Genomic DNA, 20,287 nt, shown 5'->3' on the forward strand with positions numbered 1-20,287 from the left:
TTCATATGGGCGTCCACTGCAAGCAGAACAGAGTATCTGCGACTGCAAGACTCTGATTTCTCAGCTCAAGCTCCTCTCTTCCATGTTTCCAGATGACTACACTGAGTACCATGCAACAAGAGTAACTGTCTTTCTCCCCTTCAAAAAAGGGATTTGATGCCTGAATAACAGATTCTTAGGGGAGCCCAATGTTGAAAAGAAAACCTGCTCTCTCAATGGATAGCAGAAAATGCTGCTCTGTGCTTCCAAAGCAGACCAGTAGGAAGAGTCCAACTATGAATTAAAATTAAATTTGTAAAGAAACCAAGAATGAAATATGGGGTAAAAATGGAGAATATGCTAGATTACATTGTATATGAATGTCAGCTCTCTTCCAGGATGTTAACAGACAGGCTAGAGACTTCAACTTGAATTAGGTTACAAAGTAAAAAATGAAAATGTTTCACTAAACCAGAAGATGAATGGTATGACATTTGTCCTCCAGATCAGTGACAATTATTTTGGGAGATGAATAAATAGCAAAGTTAAGATGAAATTTCAGATTCCACGGACAAGAGACAAACAAAACCATGAAACTTCATCCACAATTTCTAAATTGGTCCATAAATCACAAATGGAAAGAATCCAAATGTGTAGAGTTAGGCAAGGTATAAATGTTGCCGCTCATGATGTTTAAATTCCAGCAGCTCGGCCCCACCAGGAGTGAAATAGCTGCCAACGTGTTGTACAGAACCTTTACAGCCAGCCAGCCCAAAGCCTGGCAATTTATTAGTATACTTCCAGCAGGGTTTTACAAAGACCTGAAATGCTTCTTATGGAAGAGAGAAGATAGAGCAAGATCTTGATCTGATGTAGAACAGGCAGCTATGAAATACAGGTGCCAGCACAGCTTTAAAAAAAAAAAAAAAAAAAAAAAGAGTTTCTTAAAAGGAAGGATGATTTTGGACATGCTTCTGTCTTCTGGAAAGAGCTGAAAGACAGAGTTGTGCCTGTGAAGCTGGACTCAGGAGACAGCTGTCAATTGGGTGAGTCTTCAGTACCCACTGGAAGCTCTCCTATTAGAAAGACTTCCTGACTCTTTTGCTGAACTTTACACCAACATGTGCCAGCAGAGATGAAGATCTGACTGCAAAGGCAAAATGGTCCCTGGGCACCAGTGCTATGGATTCATTCAGGCTGTGGATCAACAGTTTGATGTGTTAAACTTCTGTTCTCACTAGTGCATGGACAGACAGACAGACACACCTGTGATCTGTGACTCTGCAGGTGCCAAGGCTCCGGGACAGACATCTGACAGCTAAACCTATGAGTTGTACAGCACCCTCAGCACCTCTGCAGGATGAGACATCTCATCCTGATGGCAGCACTGGAGTTCAATTAGCCAAATGCTCATCCTTGGGTCCCGAACCCTCTGCAGTGACTATGAAGGGAACCTGGGGTATGAATTTGGACTCAAACCTCTAACACAGATGTCTAAAAGCCCACTGAAAAAATAATGAGGGTCTGGCTACACTATTGCTGCAAAGAGGGGGGCAGGGAGAACAAGGCCTAGAAGATGAGTTCATGACGTGAACTCAGACTGCCAGCATGGCTGGCTACTCCTTGCCTGCACATTGCATTCCCCATGGCCAGGGTCAGGGAGGATTCCTGCTTTAGGTCACATTTTGGAGTTAGGATCTCCCAGGCCTCTGGGTTCATCAGAGTTACATCATAACTGCAAGAGCTAACTCCTGAAACTAGCAGACGATATGACTTTACAATCATATGCACAATGCAGTATATATATTAATTATATCCGCAACTATAATCATATGGAGACATAGAAATATGAAGACCTTGATGTGAAAAACATTTCACTAAGATGATTTAATGACTCCTCACCCATGGAAATAATCCTCTGTATTCTCACCTACCAGGGCATTCCTCTGTTTTATATAGTAATTGCATACAATCACTGTCCCCTCTGTTCACTGCCATTAATTCTCCTTCAGTCTACACTAATACTGCTTTAAACACTTCTTTAAAGTCCCTCAGTTATATTGTACAGCCTCTATAAGGCTTTCCTCTTACAGGTTAGTTAAAGCCTAGACAACATGATCTTCTAACCTTGATCCATCAGCCAATTCCTTATGTGTGGATGGAGGAGCATGCAGACACCAACTGAGATCAGTGAAATTTCATACAGACAAAAGGGATCTAGTCAGGCTAAAATCAGTACGTCTTAAGTCAGGATATCTTTTTCTTCTCAGATATATACCTTTCAATTATTTTAATCTCAGTGAACGTGCAGTTGTTTGCTCTGACATCTCTCCTTCCTTCCTTCTTCTGCTAGGTTTTCTGTTTTGATGAATGTGGGACAGCCATTCTGTCCTAAACCTGACCTATGATAAACAGGATAAAGCTTTTAAGTTTCCCTGTGAGACTTTCCCACACTTACTGGATGTGGGATTATTATGCATCAATGTCTCAAAGGCCCTCGTCTGTGTTGCTGCCACTTAGCAGATTATTGTCTGTTTGCTGACTGATGGTAGCCAACTGTCCGCACGCACCTAGCCACTGCTGCGCAAGATAAACATGCTGCCTTAGATCTCCTTATGGCAGGAGCACCATCAGGATGCTTAGACTAATGCAGGCTTAGTGTAAAGGCAAGCGAAGAGAGCTGACACAGTCACGTACCACAGCTCTTCTCGGAAGTGGCACCTTGCTAGGCCAGAGCAATTGTTGTCTGTTTGCACTATGCATCCATTTTCTCAGATAAGTAGCTGTTTCAGCATGCTGCTTTTTTTTTTTTTCTAGAGTATCTCAGCACATTTCCCATTACATTTGCATTACAATGCAAGCAAAATAAAATGTAAACTCCTTATAAGCAGAGAGGAACCAACCGCTGAGATACTCGCTTGAATTCTGCTGTTGCAAATTCCTACCAAAAGCAAGTGCTATTCATCCAAACAAGGGCTGAGCCGGGACAGACTGGGAGGTCTCCAAGCCTATCCAATAATACGATTCCTAGTGAGTTCCTCTGTACCAATCTGTTAGAAAATAGCAACAGTGCGAGCATGACATAGGGAAAACTTCCATGTTTAACATTTCCTCTTCATTTTCAAGCAGTAGGGTATACACCCTGAACGTCTGTCAGTAGGCACTTGGTCATATGGTTGTAACAGCAACATAGAGAAACATCACATGTAAGAAAACCTAAATACATCTGATTTTCATCTTCATAATTGCAGTGGTCTAGCAGGTATTTTCGACAATCAGAGAAAAACAAACCTCCAGAGCTACCGGTCAAATAGACAAAGATAGCCTGAACTCCTAGAGAACATGGGGAGTTTTACCTGAGCAAAATCTGAGTAAGGGTTTAAACCGGGGATAGGAAGCTGCTCCCAGAAGGAAGATACACAACATCTGGCATGATGCTGGGATTCTGCACCATCTCCATCTCTGGCCCAAATTCAGCAAAGTATCTGCCATATCTTTTCAGAACAGCATCTTAAATTTAGTTTGCTCTGCAGAGACTCTTGCTCAGCCCTGGGATCTATCTACTAAGTAATATTTAATATTTATGTTAAAGAATTCTAAGGCTACGATCTAGGCCTGAAAACCTAGGATACCCCAAATGCATTTGAAACACCACCAGTGTAGGTGTCATTATTTACTATTTAAGTATCTGTCAAGTGCTGGCAATATTCTCAAAACGTTAATCAGGACAGAGCTATTTTATTTCCAGTGGAAATTCCTGAACCTCATTTAATCTGTTTCAGCTTTTGACCTGTCAGAACTCATATGGGATGAAGCACTGAGTGAACTCTAGAGTAACAGCAACTTCTACTATGACCTAATTATTGATTAAAGTAGAAAGTAAGCATTTGCATAGTCCAGACTCAAGTGAAATGCCTCCTATTCAGAACAGCAAGTTCCGTGCATGCTTTTCTGCAGTGTTGCTGCTATGTATATTACCCAACTGTGACCTGAAAGTGAAAACAGCTATAAACACCTATGAATCATCTTCTTAGATGATTTTTATCCAAGTTCAGACAGGTAACCTGGATTCTTAAGCTGTTTTTACCTTACCATCCTGTGGTTAAAGCAGAACTGAGTTAAGAAAATGTACATGTGTTGCTTTTAAAGTTGGCATTGTTCCTCTAACGTGTGAATAAATTTAAACAAATCTCATACCCATAAAAAGCTGGATTCTGCAGGCTGGGGAAAAAACACACGCTGTTTACTCTTGCCATTAATGTTCTGAAAAGGCATTTTCCAGACATAAAATTCATTTTCACCCCTGTTTTGGTGTTGCAGCATGATAGCAATAATGCTTAAGCCTGTTGGACACCACCACATGAAACATGCTACAAATCAGCTTCAGGGGGTAAGTACCTCACTGCTGTCTGCAGTCGGGATCCCTGACACCATGGGCTTAAAAGCAGAAAGGAAACCCTTTCGCATCAGCTTAAAGATCAAAACAGAAGGGGTTGGTTGTTTTTTGTTTGGTTGGGGGGTTTTTTTTGTCATTTTAAAAAGAGCTTGCTTGGATGTTTTATTCTGAAAGAATAAATCAGTGGAGGTTTCAACTTTGGAAGGCAATTTGGAACAAAAAGCAATGTAAAAACATCAAGCTGTCCCAAGGGCCTCATAAAGGCCTTTTGCATCTTGTCTGTATACTCTGTAGAAGGGACCAGCTATTAGCACGTGCTAATGAAACTCCTGATATTGCCAGTTCAGGATGAGGACTGCAGGATTTCTTACAGAGCGGTGGGAGAGGTGGGCACTGGCAAGCAAGGAGGCTTCATGGAGAGCCATTTCTCCTCTGGTTCCCACTAATTAAAGCCTCTTTTGTGGCTCTCTTTAAAAAGGCTCTTCTTAAAACCACCACTGGTGGTGTCCGAAGGGCCAGCATGGAGGCAGGATGGGTCACGCAGAGGGTCACCATGGCAGATTACCTGCGCTGTAACTGCACCTCCTTTCAGTAAGTCCTTACCCAGACCAGGATCCCACTGATGCTGGGACACTGTCTGAATATGAACCTGGAAAAATTACCTGCCTTGAACAAAATGAGCTAATAATGTCTATAAGCGAGGCATCTCTGAAGACAGAACCCCTAGGAACTAAGAAGCACCAAGTGCAAGGGCTCTAGGGTATTTACACCCACTGAGGTTAAAGGATCGGTCACTGTAGTTAGACACAACCCCATATGCAAAGCTGTCCAACCTCCTAGGAGAGACAGGAACATCTCTGTGTCCAGGAGGGATATAGTTGGAGATGCCCAGTCAGCAGACTTAGCCCACATCCTGCGTGACACAGAGGCATGGGAAACCCCGAGACAGTGGCAGCCACCAGCGTGACCTCCGGGGCTCCAGGCATGCACATGTGCCCTGTCCAGCCCTCTGGGCATGCTCCAGGGTCTGACTCCAACCACCTCACCTGAACAGCAACTGACGCTTGGTTTAGCTTCTGGAAACAGAAACGCAGCCTCACCTGAGGGGAAATGTCATTACAGCCCTCGCTGTGATTTCCTCAGTTGGTACAGAGAGACTCACACACCCCCTCACGAGAGTCTTGGGGAAATGTACATTTCTTGCGCTGCGCAACATAGTCCACCTTGAGACAGTAATGCTAGCAGATACAGCTTATCACACAGACTGTTCTCACACAGCACACCACATAACCTTGTGCCTTATTTGCATTTTGCATGAAAAGAGCAAGCAACAGTAAGTTCAATCAGAAATGAAAGCAGAACCCATTCTAACAAATGGGGAGATAACAAGAGCCCCAATTCTCCTCTTGGACACGATCACAGCTCCTCTTACGGCCAAGCAGAGCTGTGAGCGCACAAGACAGGAAGAGGGCTCTTGGAGAACAGAAGAACCTGCTTTAAGGACATGACACAGAGCTACAATAACCAGGGAGAGAGAGAAGTAGAAAGAGACATACTGGAGAAGCTGACCATTGCGAAATGCTGACACCGGTCTCCTGTGAATTCGATCGGACACCTACCGGAAGAAAGAAAACCAGAAAGAGAGAAACAAGATAGCAAAATGACACCCAAACAGACTGAGCTGAGGCCCCTTCTGATCCCTTCCACAACTCCTATCCATCTGCTTTCAGCCTTCACCCTTACCTGCATCCCTAAGCCCTAGCCCAAAGCTGACACCAAGAGCCATCCCTGACTAGACCACTCTACATCCACCGCTGTGCCCGGGAGGTTTTAAGTAGTGTGCTGCATTGTTTGTCTTCAAACATACTTTGCTTAGGATCTGGCATGTACAATCGCAAAGGCAGTTTCTCCAAACATCTCTGTCCGAAGAATCCGTTTGGACATCTGGAGGGGAAAAGGGGAGAAATCACAGAACATGTCTGGCACCATTCTTGAGGCTAAGGTCAGAAATAAAAAGTGCATTGTGATGAATGGAAAAAATAAAGGCTTTACGCGCATATTTACTCTTCGCTTTGCTTTAACCAGGCACCTGCAACATCAGCATTCCAGCTCTATTTTTGGCCTGGGTCTTCAAGCAGCCAGCCAAACCCCTCCTTTCCTCCTCTGCCTGCCTCCTTCCTTCTCACCTGCTAGAAGCACCAGTGGCAGGAAGATTGAGATGGGCTGGATGCTACTTTCAGAGACTCTCCTTGGAGCTGCTATCTAGACAAGACTGGCAAGAGGCACCACAGAGCGGTGAGCAGCTGCTCAGGCGACAGCGAGCATTGTGTACGGCAAGCGTCCTCCCATTATTACCCCAGAAGTACCCACAGGATGTTCCAGGGAAAAGGGTTACATTGCGGTTAGAGAGAAAGCATGTGCAGAGTCTCTGTGTTAACAGAGAGAAAGGGACAGAGAAGAAAGCTGAACTGAACAGGTCTCAAGTGCTGCCCAACTGCGAGGCTCTCTCAGGCTATCCTGACCAATGTTACATGATGGACTGGGATGTGCCAGCTTACAGGGCACCAGTTATACATCAGCATGATGCTGCAGTGGCAGGGATGGTGCCCTGTGCACGAGGGCCACCAGGAATGTGGACCAGCTCACGAGTAAGCTCCCTGGAGCAGCTCCAAGGCTGAGCCAGGTTTGGGGAGCACAGTGACTTGGGCAGGGGTGCAGCGGGAGCTGCTGAACACACATGGGTGCAGCAGCACCCACACACTCTGCGTTGTGACCCACAAATGTGGGTGAACCTGGGAAGTGATGGGAGCTCAGCTGTGGGTGCTCAAACACTTCTCCCCCAGGCACTTATCTCTCTCCCTCACTTCACATCTTTTCTTCTGGCCTCCTTGGATAGTCCCTCATAGTTATCCCTACCTTTCTTGAAGTCCCAGCTCTTACCTGCCTGTCCCACAACTCCCTCCCTCCCCCTCAACTGACCTCTCCCTCCTCTGACTTTAAGAGCGTTTTATCATAACTAGCATCTTAATATCTGTTTTCCAACTTCCCAGGGTAAGTGGGGCTGCAGGCTCTGTGCCTCGTGCACATCAGACCTTCCTCGCTTTCAGCTGCCACCCACCAGATTGCACTGTCCCTCAGTGTTTGGCAGGTCCCAGCGGGTCAGCAAGGAAGGGACTGCAAGACACCTTGGCAAAAAGGAAGTGGACCAGAGGCCCGAGCCTGAGGTTGATGCCTTAGCTCCCTGCTGATCCACTGTGAAGGACAGCAAGCAGCTGGAGCAGCCTCAGCACGGTGTTGGACGACTGGTCTCAACCTGCGCATATGGTGGGGTGGAGTGGGGCAGGTCGAGGTCCAGGTCCCACTGTCAGCCTACATGGGCAGTGCAGATCTGACCCTTTCGTGCCTCCCAAAGGTATGCTAACGCCTGCTCCCAGTCTGCGGACACAGTGAAGGGGGTGAGGAAGGGATGGCTTTGATGTTTAATACAACCAGAGATTTGTGGTTTCAAAGCTTGTTAGCAGATTAGGTCCGTACTGTTGCTCAAGGGCTCTGGCAGCATTCGTTGTTATTGACAGATTTATGTTTAGATGGCACGTTACAGATATGCAACTCCAGTGGCAATAAAAAATAGTCAAGAAGAGAGATGAATTCCTGCTTCTCTCTGCTTGCTTAAGGAAACAGGTTTTTTTCAGCAACTATTTAGTTTCCTTGGGGAGAAGAGGTAGAAATTAGAGAAGTCTTCCCTATTCATTATGACCAGAAAAACCTTGATTTTTAATAGTTCTCCCTCATCATGGACATACACTGATCTGGGCCAACAAGTGGGAATCGCGACATGTGAAGGAGTGCTAGGGGCTCTCAGCAGTCACACCAGCTGTATAGACCAAGGGTACACCAGCCCATCGGTTAGGCCTGCAAGGGTACAGACTTCTCCAAGCCGGAGGGCTCTTCTCCAAATGGGAGAGGTGAGATTCAGCTGAGGTCTGGGGAAGGACTTGAGGAGGCATTGGGTGGCTGGGCACAAGGCAGGACAAGGTTTAAAGATCTCCCAGCTGTGGGGCAGGGCTGGTGCCATTCCCCCAGTGCATAGACATCTAATCCGTGCCTGGAGACCTGCATGTTGGTCTCTTCTCCCAAGTAACAAGTGATAAGATGAGAGGAAATGTTCTCAAGTTGCACCAGGGGAGGTTTAGATTGGGTATTAGGAAAAATTTCTTCACTGAAAGGGTTGTCAAGCACTGGAACAAGCTGCCCAGGGAAGTGGTTGAGTCACCATCCCTGGAAGTATTTAAAAGACACATAGATGTGGTGCTTAGAGACATGGTTTAGTGATGGACTTGGCAGTGCTAGGTTAATGGTTGGACTTGATGATCTTAAAGGTCTTTTCCAACCAAAACAATTCTATGATTCTATGATTAACACTCCCCAGGGGGAAGGCTGAGGCATTTGCAGACACACTGATACACCACTGCCACAGGATCCTAAAGGAGGCCATCCTCCTGTGGGAGAACCTGGTGGTACTCCAGAGGTGGCCTGAGCCTGAACGCTGGATGCCTACAGGGGACCTGCAGATACACCTCTGAATCCAGCATGATCCAAGGATAAGATATAGCCAATAAAAGGCTGCATGATCTCTCCATCCCATCTACTGTCCTTCTCTACCTCAACACCTGCACAGCTCCAAACCTGTCCATCTTTCCCCTAAAGAATGCATTTTGCAGTTCTCCAAGGCAGAGTGCATCATGAGGCGACATTTCACCTGTTGTCCCTCTCACAGAAGAAAGCTTTGGAAGGCCCTGCATGACTGACGTGGCTTTGGCACTTGATTTCTTGCTGGTTTTCACTGCAGCTTTGGTAGGTCTGCACTCAGCAAAAGAGCTGGTGCACTCTCACTGCCCATGACCAAACCTGTTCTCTGTGCTGCACAGCATCTGTTTTTTCGGACCCATGCTAACACCTCCATGGGGGAGTGTGCTGGGTTATTTGTGCACCCCAAACTGCTCGGGAACAACTTAAGGGCATGGCTTTGCATGAGGCTTCACTGAACTCCCTAGTCATACACTTAAGCTTCTCAGTATCCAAGTCAATTTTGAAACTGGAAATTTGGCTCCCTGGTCAGGCAAATATCTTTGAAAAATTCACCCTCTTTTCTCATTCTTGGACATCCATCTTGGAGTGCAGGAAAGGGAGACATACCAGTAACGTCGTTTCAATACCAAGGAGCCCAGCTCCCAAGGAAAGCCCAGCCCAAGGGATTACCATCAGACACAAGGCCTGTTGACCTTCCCTGTGATGAAGCAGAGGAAGCTGGTGCTGGGAAGTGGAGTGAAGACGACGCCCTGTTGGCAATCAAAGAGCACAGCCTGAAGCAGCTGGGTGATGCAGACTCACAAAGACAGCCCTGGGGAAGCACGACTTTGGAGAAACCTTAAAGAGATTGCACTGGGGTTTGAAAAAAAGCATCCGAAATAGAAGGCATCTTCCCGATCCTTTTTGAAGTTTATTCATCACCATTGATAGAGTCATGAACTGATTCACAGAATCTTCAAGGGTGTCCAGTTTAGCTTGCGACATGCTGCCCATTTGTCTGGGATCTGAGACTTCATGTATCTTGTGAGCACACCAAAGGGCTTCAAGGGTGCTGCTGAATGAAGAAAATGTCCTACCCACCTCAAAAAGGGGTGTTTTGTCCAAAAGGAGCTAAAACTGTCTCAGGCGCACACCAGCAAGAGGTCAACCAAGGCTGGAACTTCAGTGTGACTGAAGCTGCATGCCATTAAGGAAAGACTGAAAATTACATGAAAACTGGTGGAAGGAAATAAAAACCCAGAGAAAGAAATTGATGAGAAGTGAAAAAGCAAAACAGAAAAGTGTCAAACAAGCTTTGATGCCATGACAGCTACCATACAGACCATCTTCAGATCTCTACAGTCAGCCTAGCGTGGGTGGGGAGAAGAGCTTTCTAGATAGGAAGCAGTAGATAACTGTCTTCTCTGTGTCTAGGACAGCTTGGGCTTTTCATCTTCAGTTACTAGTGAATCAGCACTGGGAAAAGTGACAGAAAAGAAGCCCTCATGAACATGAACACCTTCTGTCACCTCCTAAGCTAGCATGCAAGCTGTCAAGACACATGTGCTGCTCTGGTGTCCCTGGGTCCTGATTTCTCAGAAGCAAGACTGTTGGCAGCAACAGTGACCAGGAGACCTTTGAAAGCATGCTCATGGTTCCTTTTTTTTTAGCTGTCTCATACTTCTAGGCTGGTGAAGATGATTTGTTATTTATTACTATGGTGGGTCCAGATGTGACTTCTAGGCAAGAAATTTCCAGCGTGCATGACACATGAGTCTCCCAGTCTAGACAGCAATGGAAAGCACTCCTTCTGTGCAGAATCTGCTGCCTGTGGCAAGGGCTTGTGGGCAGCTCTTCTTCAGTGGCCAAGCACACGGCCTGAGGGACATACCTTGAGAGTTAAGGCTCACTAAGGTCGAGAGCCATGAGATGGTCTTTGGACATGGCACATTTGACGCTAGTCAAGAGGATTTGGATGGCTATCCCAGCAAAATGGAGTCCCTCCTCCTTTTGAAAGCTCTTGCATGGACTACACAGATGGTGAACTATTCCTACAAATATTACCTTTGGACTTCCTGGTCCACTCACTGGTGTCACAGAGGCCCAACATGTCTCTCCTCAAAGGCCAAGGGAGGCAGACAAAGCTGTGTCTGTAGGAATGGTCTTGGGGAAGCACAAGGCTGCACCAACCTTTTACAGACAGCACCTTGTCCCCTCTCTAACCTGTGTGGAGAACCCCCAAGACTGCCCTTGCTTAGCTCCGTCCCTCTGTGCTTAACCAGGTGCATGAAAATTAAAAAAAAAACCAAACCCACAATTTTCCACTTGCCACATCTGAAAATTTGCTATTTGCAAATGCCGTCAATAAAACTGGGCAGGGATTTTCTGTCCAGATTCTGTTGTTGCTGGAAAATGTCCAATTCCTTCAATTTTGACCAATTCCTTGAGACTTTTTTCTACCCCATTTCAAAAACATCCATAAAGTTTTGCTCTTGGGTTCAGGATGAATTGCAGTTAAATATTCATATAGTAAAAAAAAAAAATGCAGTAAGATGATCAGCCAAATAAAGCATTTCAAAAAGTACAAACCAAAATAGTTTGAATGATCCATTTCTGTGTTGTTTGCAGAGCACTTATTTATGAAAATTGAGAAACTTTGACCTTTTGTCCTGAATTAGGGCAGACCAATAACTATTGTTAATTATTATTTGCTACTATTAATTAGTATCATCATTATCACAATGCTGCTGCTGGAAGCAAAACTTTTTCTGCCCAGTTGATCTAAATCTTGCAAGGGTTGGCACATTTCCTTTGCTCCCCCAGAGCTTAATTAAAGTATGCCAAATTCAGTAGCTCTCATAATGCAATCCATGTTACAGAGGAACATGAATGAGCAGGTGCTTCAAAATAACAGGATAAGGAGAAGCTGTAGCAGAAGGACACAATGCACTGATATAAGCAAATGGAGAAATGTTTCAAGCATGTTGCTTATTTGAGCAAAGGGCTGAAAAAGAAGACAGTTCTGTCATTGTCCCCCTGACCAGTCCCAGATGATCAGGCTCTGGAAAGCCACAAAAGGATGGACTCCACAAAACCACTGATGGGAAGAAAAGAAAGCAACCAGAATAAATACAGAGGCCTTATCCAGAGCAGCTAATCAAGGCATGTTTGCGGTATAGTAGAATCCAAACCGCAGGGACACCCACTTCTGGGCTCAGTGAAGACAACAGTGCAGCTCCGATGGAGCTGTGGGAGCTCAGAGGGATCTGCGCTGTTGTCTGCATCGAGCCTCACTGTTGCAGGATCAGCTTCCACAGTCTGATGGTTCTCAAGGATCTGCTATAGTTATACGTGCATTAAAAAGGACACATTGAACAGGATGCACAGATGGACCACTTGAACCTGAAAAGGCACCTGATCTCATCACCCAAGACAAACAGCATGCAAAACCCAGTGAATGAGTCCTGGCTGGTTCGGGAGTTTTGGAACAGGATGTGGGGACTTTCACCCCTAGCTCAACACTGTGGGCTCTTCATTTCCAAGGATGTTGCAACACCTCCCCACAGAAGTGCTCATACGTCCACGGCAAAGTGACATACTCATGGTTGTGCAATGTGCAACTTGTGCTGACCAAATCAGTAGAGTCATGGAGTGGGACAGCATAGCTCCTGACACCTTAGGGGAGCTGTGCTGCACAAACAAGATCAGCCTGAGGTTCACCCCTTTGAATAGTGCTCTGGAAAAGCACAGAGGAGCTGGCAGTGTGGCTAACCCTTCAAAATGATCTTTCCCTTTTTCCTGGGGAAATCTCCAGAAAAAAATATACATGGAGGAGGTAAGCAAATGGGCTTCTAGGAAATGAAAGTGTAATTTTGTAAATTGGTGAATTGCATACTTCAACTAGTTTAAAAATTAATTTATCATTTCTCTTGTACTTTGTGTTGATTTTTATTCTCTCCTTGACTTTCACTTTTTACCTGAGGTCCTCCAGGCTTCTGACCTCACTCTCTCATGTAATGCAATGCTGTCAGCCCAAACCCAGAGACTCTGTTTATCTGTCAGCATCTGTAAACCCTTTGGCCTGCCTCTTGCAAGCACAACCGGTCCAACATGATGGAGGAGTGTTGTTCTACACAGCTCTTTAAGTTTTCAGATCCCATTCAATTTGGAAAGATCCTGGCCCAGGGTACCAGCCACTTTGATTACGTCACCCACACAAAAGAATCATGAAGCACCTTTTAAGTGGGCAGAGAAGGACAGTGCAGTGATGAGACTTGGCTTTGTTTGTTTGTTTGGCTGGGAAGACCCCAACTGGGAACAAGAGTATTTCTGCTGTGGCACACACGCTAGCACAACCCCGTGGGGCACGGCACCCAGGAATAAAAGATTAGAGCAGCCTCAAACTGCTTTACGTTGTGCCAAGAACCCGATGGGCTCCAGGACCGAGGCAGACCCAAAATCAGAGGCTGCCAGCTGTCCCAAGTGCTACATTCAGCTGGACTCAGCAAACCAGTCACCGCTCTTATGTGTCCCAGCCCAGCTCAAGGCCTTGACGCTTGCTCGTGCGCATCCTTCTGCAGGCATGGGAATTTGCTCTACTCAAACTCGCCACTTCCCTACAGTTATGGTGAGAAACCAGTCCAACCCGTAAGGCCTCTCTGAGCAAAATGGTCTGGAGAAGGGTCGAGAAATTCTGCCTGTCAACAAAAGCCTGGGACTTTTCAATTTACTAGGGCTGTTGAGTCAATTCTGTATGTGTGCGGCTCAGTCATTTCCTGGGTTTGGCCGAAAATTTGCAGAATATCTGCAGCTGATCACGCTCCTCCCATCTAACTTCCAGGTGGTCTGTTTGCAGAGTCAGGATAACAGCACATATTCAGGTATCATATTCAGGTTTCTTTTGACACTAGCATGTGTAGAATTTACTTCAAATTAAGGATGAAATTATGCAAGAACACAATCCAAACAAGACGCAATTTCTGGAACAGCTCCAAGTCCACTCTGGGCTCTTCCCTGGTGAAGAAAACGCATTGTCCAAGGTTTAGCTGAAGGGTATTGAAAAGAGATGGAGAAGGCAGGTTTACAGGCAAGCACTTTGTTCCCCAGAATTTAAAAGATGAGGAGGAACACATTTCTGGGAAGCCTGTTAAAGAATAATAATAAATTACCAGCTATCAATTTAGGTGATATCTTTAACGAATCAAGCATGGTCCACTTCAGAAGAAATAATTTGAGAACCCAGCTGCTCTTTTTGCTCCAGAGTGCCAGCAGTAACATCTATAGGAAGGACCTTCTATGCTTGTGGACAGCTGCACACAATGAAATCCACTCCAGGAAGCTGATCACAGGATGGTGGCAGGTAGTGAACAAGAACACTCTAAAATTCTGATTTCTGATAGCTGGTATTGGAAAGGCTGGGAACATCACATGGGTGCCAGGGTGCTAGAATCTCCTTAGCACTCAGTGAAGGAGGATGGCAAGCCGGCACATGTGCCAGAAGGCCCCCCAAGGCCCTGCTGACTCTACTCAGAATAGCAAAGTGACAACAGCGCACACATGCACAAGTTGTTCCTGGCTCAAGATGCTCGCGCAGCTCTTGTTTGATCTCTGGCTCCAAGGTGCTTGAAGAGGTTGTATGCAGAAGGACCTATCAATCTCCTCCATGCTCATGTCTCAGAAGGATGGCGTGGCTGGAGGTCCAAGGCTGGTTCCCATGTTACAGAGTTCAGAAATGCAAGTCAAAGCCTGCATCTTCATCTCCTCTAGTTTCTCCTCCGAATCTGTATCATTACATCTTTCACAAATCACAGTGGCAGATCTCCTATCTTGATGCAACAAGGAATCTGTGAAACATTTCAGCATTTTGCTAGTTTGCAGGTAGGCAAATATGAAGTCCATTTTTCCATCATCAGCCTTCCCCAAGAATCATCCATGCTATCGGGAAAGCCATTTCATGGGAAATACCATGTTCATATGTTCAGTTCAAACGCTTCTGCATTCCCCAGTAACTATTGCCTTCTGGAGTCCAGAAACTCTAAAATTACACCACTTCAAAAGCCATCATTTCTTATCTTCAGTCTTATTACTTAGTGATAAAAACACCCAAGGAGAATGAACATTCAGGTATCTCCTTAAGCTGTAAGATCAGAAACAACTGTCCTGTGTGGAAGGCACTTGGGTCCCCTGGGTTCCTGTTAACACAGAACTGTCTTTTCTGGCAGATGAATAGTGACAGTGCAGACCTTCAAAGCACCTCATTTTGGTTAACACTTTGCTGCCCTTCCATACACACCCATTCAATTCCCATCTGGTTTTAGCAATTGGTATCTTGGGACTCATCAGAAAAGGAAATCATTTTAACATTTGCAAGTAAGGAATTAAGGCTTTCAAATGATATGAAATAATTAGGTCTGTTTCATATGGCACACAAAACCTTAACGGAATCCACCACTGAGCTTCCCCTCTGTTCATCAGCTATCACAGCAGCCTGGTTTGAAGGTAGACTGTTTCTTCGCAAGGCTGGAATTACTTTGGTTAAAAGAGTCTATCTGCTGAAGACTCTTGATAACTACCACATGTACCCTGCATTAGGAAAAATGGAGCCTTACCACTATAGCTGTGTATGGCAGGGGTTCAGGTAACTGTTGCTGTAATTAGAAATTGGTCCAATTTGAAAAGTCTTGATCTGGATTCAAGCTCTTCCCAAAATAAATAGCCCTGATATCTATGCTTTTGGCACTACCACATTGCTTAAAGATAATTGATTCATACAGTCCTCCAGGCTCCAAGGGTTGAGCCCTTCCGAGCATGGAAAGACTGAGACTGCTGGGTCTTCCTGGGGCTACACCAGAATAGTGGCTGTGACTTTAAGTCATCATCTGGGGCTTCCCCCAAGTTTCCTATGGGGAACACTGGCAGGATGAACTTACAGCACCACCAAGAAGCCAACAGCCGAGACAAATACCCTAAAGTACAGGTACAAGGGGTGCTCTTACTTCACACACATGGAAAATGTGGACGACCACAGCATCTGGTTTCTGTCCTACCCGTCTCTTTTCATGTCTGAAGGGCCAAGCCTGGGAGAACTGGAAGATGCTGTTCATCCCATGTCCTTCCCACCACGGCTGGCCCTGCACTGGAAAGTGAGAGCACAGAAGCTCAGCAGAATGCATTTCGACGTGGTCTTTCCTAATGCTCCCTGACAAAACAAAGAAGCAGTGGGAGAAGGGAGGAGTTGTACTATGTGTGATCCAGCTCACAGCCCTTCCAGGAGGGGTGATGGTTCTGTTCAGACGTGTCCTTCAAGGTCTGAGGAGCTGAGGTGTTTAGTGAGCATCACACCATGCAGTGGCAGTGGCACGAGGTTGAGGTCCACAGATGTAAATATCTTTGGCTGTGCTTCTCCATGGAGAGGTCTCTGGGCCACGCAGGGAGAAAACAGTCAGCTCTGGGCTTCTCCAAGCTGGGCACAGTGGTGACTGGATCTCCAGGTGAGCCTGGATCTGACAGCATCTGCTCAGCTAATGCACACCCAGGGTACCTCCTCATGCTCACTCTGCAGGAGCCTGGGGGCAGGTACAGGTGTGTTTTGGGTACCTACATCTCCAGCACTGGCAATCAGACTGCACTCCTCATGCACAGTCCCCGTTAGGCTTGGAGGGTGAGCCGTGAGATGCTATTGGGCTTGTCAGCCAGATAGATTTGAACCAGAGGTGAAAGGGTCTCACATCCCATTCCACATCCCTCAGACTATGCAGCTGCACTTTAATATCTCCAAGAAATTTAATTTTAAGGATAATTCAGTATGTCTCCTTGAGGTTTTTTGCAGGTTTAATATTTGAAGGCAAGAAATAAACAACTCACAGCCTGCCACAGAGTGGTGAACAGCTGTGTGCTAAACCTGCTCCTGAGCCCATGAGGTGCAGACAGGAGAGGTAAGAGGGAGGTCTCAGCAAGGGAGGTGGCTGTGCACTGGGGAAAGCCCCCCTGCTCGGAGGGGAGGACATGTCAGTGGGGGATGTGGAGCTGTGACCTCGCTCAGGGAGAGGGACCCAACCTTCCCTGAAGCTGCAGAGGAGAGAGGGAAGAAAGGGGAAGGAAACAGCCAGGACAAATGTACTCTTAGAGTCAGGAAAAGTGAACAGTGGCACTCACACAAAAAAGAAAATATGAACCCTCCTCCCCCACCCCCGCCCCTCTAGTCTCACTTTCTGAACCTGCACAGCTCAAACTGACATTGCCAGGATAATTTTGGAGCTACCCCTCCTCCAACAGTTGTACGGAGGTCTGCTCTCCCCCAGACAACTAAATTTCATAATGACACAAGAACTACACTCACTTACTTGCAAGACAGCTGATTAATCCCCTCGATGTAGTAGCATACCCCACCATTGACACAATAGGACTTGGCTGTTTCATTGCATTTTCTTGCATGCCCAGACCAGGAGGAGAGAGTTGTGGTTACTGCAGGGGAAAAAAAACCAAAACACACACAAAAAGGATATATTGTTATTTCCTTTCACGGGCAATTCTATTTTCTTAGGTGATTTTCAACTAGTTAATTTGCCAAAGTAAAAACCCCAGAGTTACAAACCTCATCCTGTGCCTTTAGACCCACCTTCACCTCTCCAGGTTCTGCAATTTGACCTTTCCTTTCCCAGCAAAAGTGGCCAAGTGAATGAGAAGTGGAGGACACGCCTGCCTCTAAGCAGCCAGCGTGTCAGGACAAGATCATCTTTTTGGCAAGCTGTAGGGAAAAGTGCCCCTTTCTCACCTCTCCTTGCCCTCCCCTTACACATGCATGCAACCCTGCACCGGCAGGCAGGCAGAAGATTAGGAAGAAGTCACGGTGGCATCCTGCTGAGGCCTGATTTGCATCATGATACTGGACCAAGATCCAGAGACACTGCAGGGAGCATTTCATTGCTCCACATCTCTGGGGGGAAATAAGTTTTCAGAGCCAGAAGCAAGTGTCCTTATCATCCCTGGAACAGGTCCAGCACAAGGAAAAACAGCTCCATCTCTCCCTTGAGAGATGCACATTTCTCTGTCATGCCCCAGTGGGGATGCCTCAAGAGACCAAGCAGAAGTTCAGCAGTAGAAGTCAGTTGGCCCCGGTCTGTGCTAAGAGGGAGGCAGCCAGCATGACTCAAGTTTCCTGGGATACTGATCCTTTTCCAAATTCAAATTTCTTTCTGGAGAAAAGCTTTCCAGCCATGTAAGGTACAAACAAAACTGACAGTAGTCTGCAGAATTTCACTGCAATTCCTGTCTCTGAATGACTCAGACAAACTTACAGCCCAAACCAGAGAGTCTCCATAGGCAACACAAAGGTCTCTAGGAAGGGAAAACCTTTTGTTAGAGCAACTGATACAGGTTATCAAAGCAGACCAGCTATTGGGATTGCAAACCCATCTTCACATAGCCAAAAGAAGGGCTGGGCACTCAAAAGCATCTGCTTTTTCCAACTGAATACTTAACTCATTAAAGATAGTCCTCCTTCCTGGACCATCTGCCTTGCTTATACCCTAACACAGTTACATCTCCAGCAGTGCGGCTACTACCTGCTTTCCAGCACCTTTTATGCTGTACTTGAGGTTTCCGAGGAGATACCCTCCTCCATCCTGTTTTCCAAAGCATGAACAAACCTCATGGAGAGGTTAGTGACTTCACACCAGCTGCTGAAGACTGAACACCTCATTGACACAGGAGTCGAGGAAGAAGGCTGGAGCCAGAGCCCCAGGCAGGAGCTAGTCAGAACCACGGGAGAAGCAGCGAGGCATGCCAGAGCCTGCCCGGAGGGAGCTGGGACTGCTCCCCACACCCCAGACAGCCCCTGTGCCCATCCCACCTCCGCAGCAGGCTCAGAGGCTGCCGCGGGTGCCTGCCCTGTGCCTCCGGCTGCAGCCCACACTGCCAGAGCCAAGGTCTCTGTTCTCACGCTCCAGCTCCAGCCCAGTGCCTGTCGGGCACGTCCGGGCTCTCGCAGGTAAGGAAGGGCTCCCAGCATCCTGTGAAGCCTTTCACATTTGGGTGATGCTTGGCACATGAGCAACCAAACAAGCTCGTTCTGGCTCTCTTAGGACTCTCTGACTGCATGGGTACATGCCTCCCTGAAAGAGGAGTTTGCTCACCAGGCTGTGCACAGCAGGAGTAGCCCACATTGTTACCTGCACGCAGCTCAAGGCAGAGCCAAGCTCACTGTTCGTTTTGCTTGAACCAGTGCATTATCCAACCCCATTGTCTTCTGTTCCCATAGGGAAGTCAACGCCTTCCACTGTCTGACAGAGCCAGGGTTGTGCACCAAGCGGAGCTATTTCTATGCTTTGCCTTGAATCACCAGTGCCTCTGGGGTTGTCTTTTCACAGCTATCCAGGGCAGAGCAACTTATCCCAAAGTGCTCTGCAAACCAGACATGGCAAATACTTCAGCAAAGACTGAAAATGCACATGGCCCTGGGACAGCAAATAGCTGCTCCCCTCCTCGGGCATGTAACGCCAGCCAGCTGGGAGCCAAATGTGCAGAGCAGTGTACACACACTAGAGCGTATGCTGGGTTTTAGAACAGACAATGATTTGACCAAGACACCAAAGAAATCCTTGCAAAAAACCCTCAAATATGAAAACTTCTAAACCTCTGTAGGGAAATTCTGCACTGCCTTCCAGTTAAGATTAATGGGAACTAGAAGCCAAAGCCATTGTAATGGCTTTGTAAGAAGTCTGTGTAATTTACACCTTTATGAGATAGTAGCACATTTCTTCTAAGGCCAGTGGAGAGCAGTGGCTTCAGGACAGAGGGGCTCTAACTGTGTGTGATAGCACCTGGACTTTCTTTGCAAGGCCTCTCCTTTAGCTACTGCTTGATTCAGCCACTTAAACCAAGCCTTAACACCAAATGCCATTTTAAAAATGAGCATGAAAATAAAACCTAGCCTAGCAGCATGCAGCTGTCTCCCAAAATGCAGTCAGAGGCGGTGCACGGGCTTCGCTGTGCACGTGCATGGGAAGCTGCAGGTTGTACACGCTGCCGGGCTAAGTAGGAGCTGCCTGCTGTGCTCCGCAGCTCTCTGCGGGCTGGTCAGGCCGGTCTGGTGCAGACAGACGCAATAGCAGAGCAAGCAAGGGCCTGCCAGGGGAGTGTGAAAATTGCAGGGGAGCAGGTACACAAAAGACAGCTACTGTCCCTTCGAACAGTCCCTGAGTGCCGCCTGGCCAGCACATAGCATGGGAGCTGCTGAAAGTCCCTCGCAGGGGGGCCTTTGGTTTGGAGTGCTTGCAGGCTTTGACTGAAGTACCTTAAAACTGCACGATGAACAGGTCTCTGTTAAAGCTGCAAGCATGCTGT

The 20,287-nt window shown here is 46.7% G+C and overlaps 1 protein-coding gene across 3 annotated transcripts in view; it reads right to left on the reverse strand.

The window, feature by feature from the left end:
* NRG2 (neuregulin 2) overlaps positions 1–20,287 on the reverse strand; it is a 174,610-nt gene that overhangs the window by 19,313 nt on the left and 135,010 nt on the right. For 2 of the 3 annotated variants that reach the window (XM_054841955.1, XM_054841953.1), the window contains 2 exons: positions 17,287–17,407; positions 5,932–5,990 (listed from right to left, as the gene is read on the reverse strand). In XM_054841955.1, coding sequence (XP_054697930.1) covers positions 5,932–5,990; positions 17,287–17,407 — 180 coding nt within the window. Of the gene's footprint in view, positions 1–5,931; positions 5,991–6,242; positions 6,320–17,286; positions 17,408–20,287 lie in introns of all 3 variants that reach the window. The other variant, XM_054841954.1, reaches the window with a different exon arrangement.

This window comes from Grus americana, chromosome 14 (assembly GCF_028858705.1).
Source record: "Grus americana isolate bGruAme1 chromosome 14, bGruAme1.mat, whole genome shotgun sequence".
Lineage (NCBI taxonomy): Eukaryota > Metazoa > Chordata > Aves > Gruiformes > Gruidae > Grus > Grus americana.